Below are 10644 nucleotides of genomic sequence, written 5' to 3' on the forward strand. Positions count from 1 at the left end.
TCTGTCTGCCTCAGAACCTGTGGTCTGATCGGTGCGTGTGTGTTTTTGTATATCTGTCTACCTCAGTGCCTGGAGTCTCATTGGTGTGTGTGTGTGTGTTTGTGTATCTTTCTGCCTCAGTAGCTGGGGTCTGATCGGTGTGTGTGTGTGTGTGTTTTTATATCTGTCAGCCTCAGTGCCTGGGGTCTGATTGGTGTTTGTGTGTGTGTTGTGTGTTTCTATATCTGTCTGCCTCAGTGCCTGGTGCCTGATTGGCGTGTCTGTGTATGTGCGTGTGTGTGCGTGTGTATCTGTGTTTGTATACCTGACTGCCTCAGTGCTTGGCGTCTGATCGGTGTGTGTGTGTGTGTGTTTGTATATCTGTCTGCCTCAGTGCCTGGGGTCTGATAGGGGTGTGCGTGTGGGTTTGTATATCTGTCTGCCTCAGTGCCTGGTGTCTGATCGCTGTGTATGTGTGTGTGTTTGTATATCTGTCTGCCTCAGTGCCTGGGGTTTGATCCGTGTGTGTGTGTTCATAGATCTGTCTGCCTCAGTGCCTGGTGTCTGATTGGTGTGTGTGTGTGTTTTTGTATATCTGTCTGCCTCAGTGCCTGGTGTCTGATTGGTGTGTGTGTGTGTGTTTGTCTATCTGTCTGCCTGAGTGCCTGGTGTCAGATCGGGGTATGGGTGTGCTTGTATATCCGTCTGCCTCAGAGCTTGGGTTCTGATCGGCGTGTGTGTGTTTTTTTATATCTGTCGGCCCTCATGGGGTCTGATCCGTGTGTGTGTGTGTGTGTGTGTATGTATTTGTATATCTGTCTGCCTCAGTGCCTGGTGTCTGATCGGCGTATGTGTGTGTGTGCATGTGCTGGTATATCTGTCTGCCTCAGTGCCTGGCGTCTGATTGGTGTGTGTGTGTGTGTGTGTGTGTGTGTGTGTGTGTGTGTGTGTGTGTGTGTGTGTGTGTGTGTGTGTGTGTGTGTGTGTGTGTGTGTGTGCCTCAGTGCTTGGAGTCTGATCGCTGTGTGTGTGTGTCGGGTCACTCGTGCCAGTCTGGAAGGACCTGCTGAAGAGGATTGGACGGGTGGTCATCCACCTCAGTGGGAGAGGTATCCTGGATGTTCATTGTTTGCCGCCCTGAACCCTCCGACCATCACAAGTTGCTTATGGAGCTGGTAATCTCCCCTGCCTATTGGAGGGAACCCCGTTTTACAAGGTGCCCTCTCCACGTGGCGGTGTGTCCGCCGGCGCTGGTTAAATCCAAGTGGTGGGAAACCACTTGGGCGGGAAAGTCATTGTGGGCCTATCCCCGATTCCGGCACGTTCACTTGGTAATGTGCTGAGACAGGCTCTCTGCCCCCGCTACCCATCGCCATTCTCTGTGCCTCCCACCTCCGACCTCAACTTAAGGGGGGCCATAAAATCCAGCTCAGGGAGTGGTGAGACCATGGAGGAATTTGAAAACTAGAATGAGAATTTTAAAATCAAGACATTTCTTAATCGACTGCCATTGGAGGTCACCGAGCACAGCAGTGATAGGTGAACGGGAGTTACTGTGGGTTGGCACATCAGCAGCAGAGTTTTGGATGACCTGAGGTTTACAGACAGTATAATGTGGGAGATCAGCAGGAAGATATTGGAATGGTCAAGTCCAGAGGGAATGAAGGAATGAATGAGGGTTTTGAGCAGACGAGCTGAGACAGGAGTGACGTCAGGCGATGTTATTGAGAACTTTCTTGGCCCGTTTTCAGGAGAACCTTTTGGCCAGTATGCAGCAGGTCCTATAAGAGAAGGTGCAGTTTTAGACTTAGTTTTAGGAAATGATGATAGGCAGGTGGAAGGAGCGGCAGTGGGAGGGAATTTTGGTGGTAGTGTCCATAATTCAGTCAGTTTTAGCATAATTGTGGAAAAGGACAGAGTTAGAACAGGAGTTAGAGTTATCAATTGGGGCAAAGCCAATTTTGCTAAACTGAGGATTTAGCGAAAGTGAACTGGAAACAGCTACTTGAATGTAAATCAGTGTCAAAACATTGGGAGGCATTCAAAGGGAATATTCAAGAGGTTCAGGGTAAACATGTTCCCACAAAGCAAAAAAAAAGTGAGACAGACAAATTCACAGCTCCACGGATGACAAGGAGCCTACAGGGTAAGATAAGGCAGAAAAGGAAAGCTTATGTCTGACATCAATAACTCAATACGACTGAAAACCGAGACTATAGGAAGTGGAGGGGAGAAATCAAAAAGGAAATTAGGAAATAGAAGAAAGGGCATGAAAGAATGTTGGCAAGCAAAATCAAGGTGAACCCAAAGGTGTTTTTTTTCCCAGTACATTAATAGTAAGGTGATAACTAAGGGGAGAGTAGGGCCCGTAATAGACCAAAAAGGTAAGCTATGTGTCGGGGAGGAAGATTAGGTTTGGTTCTTAATGAATACTTTGTGTCTGTCTTCACAAAAGAGGGAGGGACGATGCAGATATAGTTTAGGAGGATGAGTGTGAAGTATTGGATATGATAAACATAGGGAGAGAGGAAGTATTAATGGGATTAGTACCCTGAAAGTTGATAAATCACCAGATCCGGATGAAATATACCCCAGGTTCTTAAAAGAAGAAAGAGAGGAAATAGCAGAGGGTCTGACCATCATTTTCAATTCCTCACTGGATACAGGTGTGGAGCCAGAGGATTCGAGAACTGCTAACATTGTACCTCTGTTTAAAAAGGTAGCGAGTGATGGACCAAATAATTACAGGCCAGTCAGTCTAACCTCGTAGTGGAAAAATTATTGAAATCAATTCTGAGCGACAGGATAAGCTGTCACTTAGAAAGACATGGATTAATTAAGGATAGTCTGAATGGATTTGTTGAGGGAAGATCGTGTCTGACCAACTTGCATGAATTTTTTGAAGATGTGACAAAGAATATACATGAGGGTCACGCAGTTGATGTGGTCGACATGGATTTTAGCAAGGCTTTTGACAAGTTCCCAAAGGGAAGACTGGTTAACAAAATAAAATCCCATTGGATCCAGTGAAATGCAGCAAGGTGGATACAAAATTGGCTCAGTGGCAGGAAACAAAGTTTAGTTTAGTTTAGAGATACAGCACTGAATCAGGCCCTTCGGCCCACCGAGTCTGTGCCAACCATCAACCACCATTTATACTAATCCTGCACTAATCCCATATTCCTACCACATCCCCACCTGTCTTTCTATTTCCCTACCACCTACCTATACTGGGGCAATTTATAATGGTCAATTAACCTATCAAACTGCAAGTCTTTGGCATGTGGGAGGAAACTGGAGCACCCGGAGGAAACCCACGCAGACACAGGGAGAACTTGCAAACTCCACAAAGGATAATTGTTAATGAGTATTTTTTGCGACTGGAGAGTTGTTCCCAGTGACGTTCTGCAGGGCTCAGTACTGGGTCCCCTGCTCTTTGTGGTGTACGTTAACGATTTGGATGTAAATGTAGAGGGCATAATCAAAACGTTTGCAGACGACACAAAGATTGCCCGTGTGGTAGACCGCGAGTAGGATAGCTGTAGGCTGCAGGAAGATATTGATTGTCTGGTCACTTAGGTAGAAAGTGGCAAATGGAATTCAACTTGGAGAAGTGTGAGGTGATGTATTTGGGGAGGTCAAACAAGGCAAAGGAATAAAAACAAGAAATGCTGGAATCACTCAGCAGGTCTGGCAGCATCTGTGGAAAGAGAAGCAGAGTTAACGTTTCGGGTCAGCGACCCTTCTTTGGAACTCTTCTTCGGAAGGCAAAGGAATACACGATTAATGGGAAAATAGTCAGACATGTCGAGAAAGTGAGGGACATTTGCGGTGAATGTCCACAGGTCCCTAAAGGTAGCAGGACAGGTCGATAAGGTGGTTAAGAAGACATATGGAATCCTTTTCTTTATTAGCCAAGGTATAGAATATCAGAGCAGGGAGGTTATGCTGGAACTGTATAACTCATTGGTTAGGCCACAACTTGAGTACTGTGTGCAGTTCTGGTCACCTCATTACAGAAAGGATGCAATTGCACTGGAAAGGGTACAGAGGAGATTTACAAGGATGTTGCCAGGACAGGGAAAATGCAGCTATGAGGACAGATTGGATAGGCTGGGGTTGTTCTCCTTGGAATAGAGGAGGCTGAGGGGAAATCTGATTGAAATGTACAAAATTGTGAGGGGCCTGGACAGAGTGGAGGTGAAGAGTCTATTCACCTTTGCAGAGAGATTAGTGATGAGGGGGCATAGATTTAAAGTGATAGGTACAAACATTAGAGTGAAGATGATGAGAAAAATCACTCAGAATGTGGCGGGGGTCTGGAACTCAATGTCCAAAAGGGTAGTTGAGGCAGAGACCCTGAACTCATTTTTAAGGAATCTTGATGCACCAAGTGCTGTAATCTGCAGGACTACGGCCGAAATACTGGAAGGTCAGATTCGGCTGGTGGGATTGTTATATGGCCGGCAGAGACACAATGGGCCAAAAGGCCTCTTTCTGTGTTATAATCATTCTGTGATTTTCTATGATTTTTCTATGATTTTCTAGATACAGATAGGCTGTTTTAGTGAAGGTGTGTGTATGTGGTCAGAAGGTCATCTCGGGGTCAAATATGACACCAAGGTGTGAACAGTCTGGTTTAGTCTGGGAGAGGGATGGAGTCGATAGCTAGGGAATGAAGTTTGGAGCAGGGACTGAAAACAATGGCTTCAGACTTCTCAAATTTGAATTGTCACAGCAGATGTGAGAGGGAATACATTTTAGAAGGATGTATGTGGAGAGACAGCACAAGCTACATGTTACAACTGTAAAGGGAGTGCAAGAACAGAGAGACCTGGGGAGTTTATGTGTAAATCATTGACGATCACAGAAGAGGTTAACAAAGCAGTTAATAAAGCATATGAGATCCTGGACTATATAGATAGAGGCACAGAAAATAAAACTGGGAAGTTATGTTAAATCTATATAAAACACTACAGCATATCCCAGTACATGACACATGGAACAGCAGAATTTTAATCATATAGTACCAGTGATCTGGGAATTCAGTTACATGGAGAGATTGGAAAAGCTGGGATTGTTCTCTTTAGAGCAGTGAAGGGTAAGAGGAGATTTAATATAGAATTCAAAATCATGAAGGGTTTTGATAGGGTAATTGATGTGAAACTGTTTCCAGTGTCAGAAAATTCAGTATTAAGAAGACACAGATTGAAGGTAATTGACAAAGAGCCAGAGGTGACATAAGAAGAATTTTCTTACACAGCGAGTTGTTGGGATCTGGAATTCAGTGCCTGAAGACATGACGAACGCAGATTCAATGATATCTTTCTAAAGGGAAATTAACAAATCCATGAATCGGATAAAAAAGCTGGAATGTGGAGAAAGAGGAGATGCGAGGAAATTATTGGATAGCTCTTTCAAAGAGACTGCACTGACACAATGGGCCGAATATCCTCCTTCTGTGCTGCATCAATCTCTGATTCTACGAGCAAGAGACAGAGGGTGATAACCCAAAACTGCCAGCTTCCCAATCACAACAGCTCCAGAAAACAGAGAGAGAACAGCAGCAGAGCACGGATGGTGAATCTCCATCACTTGGTCTGAAACTCACAACCACCAGATCAAACACTTACGCTGTGTGAACCTTAGAGGCTGGTATCGAGTCAGAATCTGCACGGGGTGAGTCACCGAGCACGAGTGAGCTACAGCAAGGCCAAGGGGAAAGGATAGTTCATGTGTCAGTTCACCAGAGGGCGAGGTCACAATCGAGTTGCAACACACAGTACTCAGATGTGAGCATTGCTGGTGCTGCTGCCCATGTCGAGGTGGTGCAATCTGAAACCGAGTCCTCAGACCCGGAGCAGCTCGAGGACGTCCTGCAAGAACATCTGCAGTCTCCTCCAGTGAAAGTCAGCAGCCTTCCACCAGCCATGCCGTAACCACTGGGAAAACACTGTGTAAGAACACTAGGCAAGTCGAGTGAACCCATAAGACAGGCACTAAGGGAATACACAAGGGTGAAAAGTGCAATTCTGTTTGTATAATTGGATGTATTGTTGGGTAAAGATTTTAATGAAAAAGTTTTTGTTGGTGTTTTATATTGCAGGATGGTGACCAAGGGGACACTGTGATGGGGCGTCTCGGATGGGTGTAATGGTGGAGAATGGGGGATCCATGGTGGGAAAAGGAAGTCATCCTTTGGGAGCCGGAATCTTAGCAGACACTCTCCGACAGCCTGTCCGGCTGGATGGCAGCCAGGAAATATTCTCCCTGCTTCCTCCTCCTCCTGAGGTGGCCTCAGGATTCTTGGTGCCAATGCATGTGTCCTCATGTTGGTGATGATATGAAGGGTGCAGCAGAACACCATGAACTTGGACACTTGCTCCAGTGTATACTGGAGGGCTCCCCCCGAGCGGTTCAGACATCAGAAGCATTGCTTCATCACACCGATGGTCTGTCCCACTATGCTCCTGCTAACTCTATTGCTCACGTTATACACATGTTAATTGCGTGAGGTTGGTTGGCAGTGGGAGGTGGTTTGGGGGTGTAGAAACTTGAGCTCTGCCTGGAGCGGGGGGTTCCTTTGTCCGCGAGTAGCCACATTCTGGTTCTCCATGGATTCCCTAAGTGTTGGGAGCGGCTGACTGCTTCAGAATAGAGGTATTGTGGCTGCTACCAGCGTCGTGGACATTCACCAACATGATGTACTGGGCATGCTCACACACCAACTGTACATTAATGGAGTGGGAGTTATTTCAGTTCCTGTACCTCTCCCCATTGACATCTGCACCACTCAGAGCCACCTACGCCATCAGGAATCCGTACATCCTGACAAAGCCACGGGATCTCTCATCCTGCTTGTCCCTGCTGAGGGAGAAAATGATGACATAGATAGACACCCTCACCTCCCAGAATTATCAATGGACAACACACAGACCTAGTAACTACTGGTCAGTTAATTTAACATCAGTGGTGACTAAGGTTTTAGAAACAATAAGCAGGGAAAAAGGGCAGCACACACTTGGAGAGGTTTGAGTTAATTCAGAACAGCCAGCATAGTTTTACAAAAGGAAGGTCATGCTTGACTAATCTAATTGAATGTTTTGATGATGTAACAGAGAAGGTTGATGAAGGGAATGTGATGGATGTCTTCTCTATTGGTTTGAAGAATGTGTTTGATAAAGTACCACATAAAAGGTTAATTACCAACATTTAGTCTCGTGGAATAGGAGGGTCAGTATCCAATTGAATAAAAAAGATGGATAATGTACAGAAAACAGTGTGTCATAGTAAATGGCAGTTTTTCAGACTGGAGGATGTTAGAGAGTGGGTGTTCCCCCAGGGTCAGTGCTGGGGCCACTTTTTTTTATTTTGCTGTAAATAAACAACTTGGATCTTGGAATACAGAGAATTACAAAATCTGTCTTTGATACCAAACTTGGAGGTGTGGCAAGAGTGAGGATGTTCAGAACCATCTGCGACAGGACATAGATAGTGAAAAGATTGGGCAAACAAGTGGCAGATGGAATTGTGAGACAGATGTGAGGTGATGCATTTTGACAGAAAGGATAGGAAGGCAATACAGAATTAATAGCACAGTTCTAAACAGAGTGCAAAAACAGAGAGACATGTTTAGTTTAGTTTAGAGATACAGCACTGAAACAGGCCCTTCGGTCCACTGAGTCTGTGCCGACCATCAACCACCCATTTTATACTAATCCGACATTACTACCACTTCCCCACCTGTCTCTATATTTCCCTACCACCAACCTATACTAGCGGCAATATATAAAGGCCAATTAACCTATCAACCAGCAAGTCTTTGGCATGTGGGAGGAAACTGGAGCACCCGGAGGAAGCCCACGCAGAACTTGCAAACTCCACACAGGCAGTACCCAGAATTGAACCCGGGTCGCTGAAGCTGTGGTGCTAACCACTGCGCCACTGTGCCACCCCATGTGGATGCATGTGCATGCATCTTTAAAGGTGATTGGACATATTGAGATAGTGGTTAGTAAAACACATATAATCTTACATTTCATAAATCGAGGTATTGAGTACAAAAGCAGAGAAGTTATGATGAACGTTTAAAAATCTCTGCATAGGTCTCAGCTGGAGTTTGTGTCTAATTCTGGTCACCACATTTCAGGAAGATTGTGAAGATCTTTGAAATGGTCCAGAGGAGATTTAACAGAATGGTTCCAGGGATGGAGGATTTTCGTAACAAGGTTGGGTTACAATATTATGACAGGCTTAGATAATTTATACGAGGAAAAACTGATCCCATTAACTGATGGAAGAAGGACAAGGGGACACTGATTGAAGGTTTTGGATAAGGTGGAATATGTGGCAAAATGTTTTTATGCAGCGGGTGTTAATGATCTGGAACTCACTGTCCACAAGTGTGCTGGAAGCAGAGAAAATCACTGATTTCAAAAGAAAGCTGTCGGGCACTTGAAGGCAATGGATTTGCTACAGGTATTGGGATATTGGGGCATTGGGGCTGACTGCATTGCTTCATGGAGAGCCAGCATGGACATGATGGACAGAATGACCTCCTTCAGTGCTGTAAGTGACTCTATCACTCTCTATGACTCGATGTGGGATCTGTCTCCCGCTCCTGCCTGGAAAGATCCAGATACATAGAAGTTCAATGAAACTGTGACCTTAACAGCCACTGACAGCTCCATCCTCACCCTGGGGTGAGGCTCCAGGTCGTGTTACAGGAGGTGACACAGCTCTGTGACCACCTCCTCATTGAATCAGAGTCACCAAACACACTGCTCCTGGATTAGGTGTAGGTGGGAAAAGTGCTCTTGGAAAACCAGGATGGGTAGGGCAGAGCCGCCTCCTGCTCCCTCTTTACAGAGCTTCCCCTCTCTGCAGGCTCTGCTCCATTTGTTGGTCATGTTACAGACCCAGACACACTCAACTACAGTCCACATACCTGGTCCAGAGTTGGGTCACCAAATCCTCTGTGCTCCCTGAATGTCTGCAGCAGCCCACAACACAACCTCCAGAAAACCATCCACAGCACCTCCACTAACTTTACAATAGCAGAAGTAAGTCAAAAGCCCCTCACCTGTAAGTTGGATGCCTGGTCCTTTTCAATAACACAAGAGCGGGTTCCTCGTGCTGCTGAATGTATGTTCAGCTGAGAATGACTAACACAGACGGTTAGTGGACGTGCACAGATCAAGTTTCAAAGACGAACATCAAAGCTGCTGGAATGGCTGATTGATGTCACTTCAAACCCCTCCTCACACTACCAGCACCTGCTTGGTGAACCGGGGTTGGAGACCAGTCCAGCCTGGAGAACTGGACGTGACAAACAGCTCAGCTCATACCATTTTATGCATCCCAGCTTCCATGTCTTTGGGCCCAGTGGCGTTATAGAGCTGAAAATTGTGGCCAGAGAAACCTACAGAGAGAAAGTAGTTTACTTCTAAAGGTAATAGGAAAGACTAGAAGGCCAAAAGGAATATGGGAATGGAGAAGAGAATTGGTGAGGTCATGGAGGGATTCAAACACAAGAATGAGAATATTTAAATTAAGGTGCTTCCAGACCGGGAGCTAATGTAGATCAGTGAGCACAGGGGTGATGGGTGATCAGGATGTGGTGTGAGTTAGGATGCAGGCAGCAGAGTTCTGGATGGGCTGTGGTTCATTGTGGTTTATAACTGAGAGAGTGACCAGAATAGAATTAGAATAGACAATTGTGGATTTAACAATGACATGGATGATGGTTTCTGCAGCAGATTGGCTGAGGCAGAGGTGGAGACGGATGATATTACAGTGGTGATAGTCGGCAGGTGTGGTGATGGAGAGAATATGAAGATGAACTCAGCTCAGGTTTGAAAGACTACGGAGGTTGTAAACTGTCTGGTGCAGCCTCAGACATTGGCCAGTGAGGGGTACAGGTTCACAAATAGGGGATGGAGTTTCTTATGAGGACCAATGGCAATGTCTTCGAAAAAAATTAAATTCCAGATTAGTAATTCAGTGAAACAGGGTTTACATATCTCATGACTGCAACTATAATCTTACCTGGGCAGCAACAGAAGCAAAGATGAGAGAGTAATTTACACAAACCCTAATACATTTATCAATGGTTGATAAAGGTAATTGCTTGAGATCGATGTTGAGAGGTGATACCAAAAGCAGCAAGGGCAGAGTAAATGACAAGTACTGTAATTCAGTTTAACATGGTTTATGGAATGAACAGTTGGATATAGAGACTTACCAGGAACATCAACAATAGCGCGGATGGGATAGTAAATGTATTGAATAATCCTCAGTGCACCATAGATCCGAGATTTTAATGAAAGCAGATCATAATATGTAGAAAGAATGTAAAGATGCCAGGATAAATTCCTGCCCATTGTTGTAACATTCCAATCTATTGTTCTCAGATTCTGATCTAGCCTCTCCCTCTCTCTAGAGCCGCTGATACCTGTTAGTGCCGGAAGTGATGCTCGTGATGACACTATGGGATAACACTTTGAATGGAGTCCCTTATTAATAGAAGATGGAAAACCTCCAGTGACACAATTAGGGTCCATGGAGACTGACATTACTTATAGTTGCTGAACAAACAAGTTCAGTTAGCACCTTTCATTCCAACACCTTTTGCACCACAATAAAGTAGAACGTTTTCCCGGTATG

General features: G+C 45.2%; 1 protein-coding gene across 1 annotated transcript in view; it reads right to left on the reverse strand.

Annotated features, from left to right (window-relative positions):
* LOC137366189 (probable G-protein coupled receptor 139) overlaps nucleotides 1–10361 on the reverse strand; it is a 40877-nt gene extending 30516 nt beyond the window's left edge. The window contains exon 1 of the mRNA XM_068028179.1: nucleotides 10223–10361. Coding sequence (XP_067884280.1) covers nucleotides 10223–10361 — 139 coding nt within the window. The remainder of the gene's footprint in view (nucleotides 1–10222) is intronic.
* Between the last annotated feature and the right edge of the window lie 283 nt (nucleotides 10362–10644).

This window comes from Heterodontus francisci, unplaced genomic scaffold (genome assembly GCF_036365525.1).
Source record: "Heterodontus francisci isolate sHetFra1 unplaced genomic scaffold, sHetFra1.hap1 HAP1_SCAFFOLD_319, whole genome shotgun sequence".
Classification (NCBI taxonomy): Eukaryota; Metazoa; Chordata; class Chondrichthyes; order Heterodontiformes; family Heterodontidae; genus Heterodontus; species Heterodontus francisci.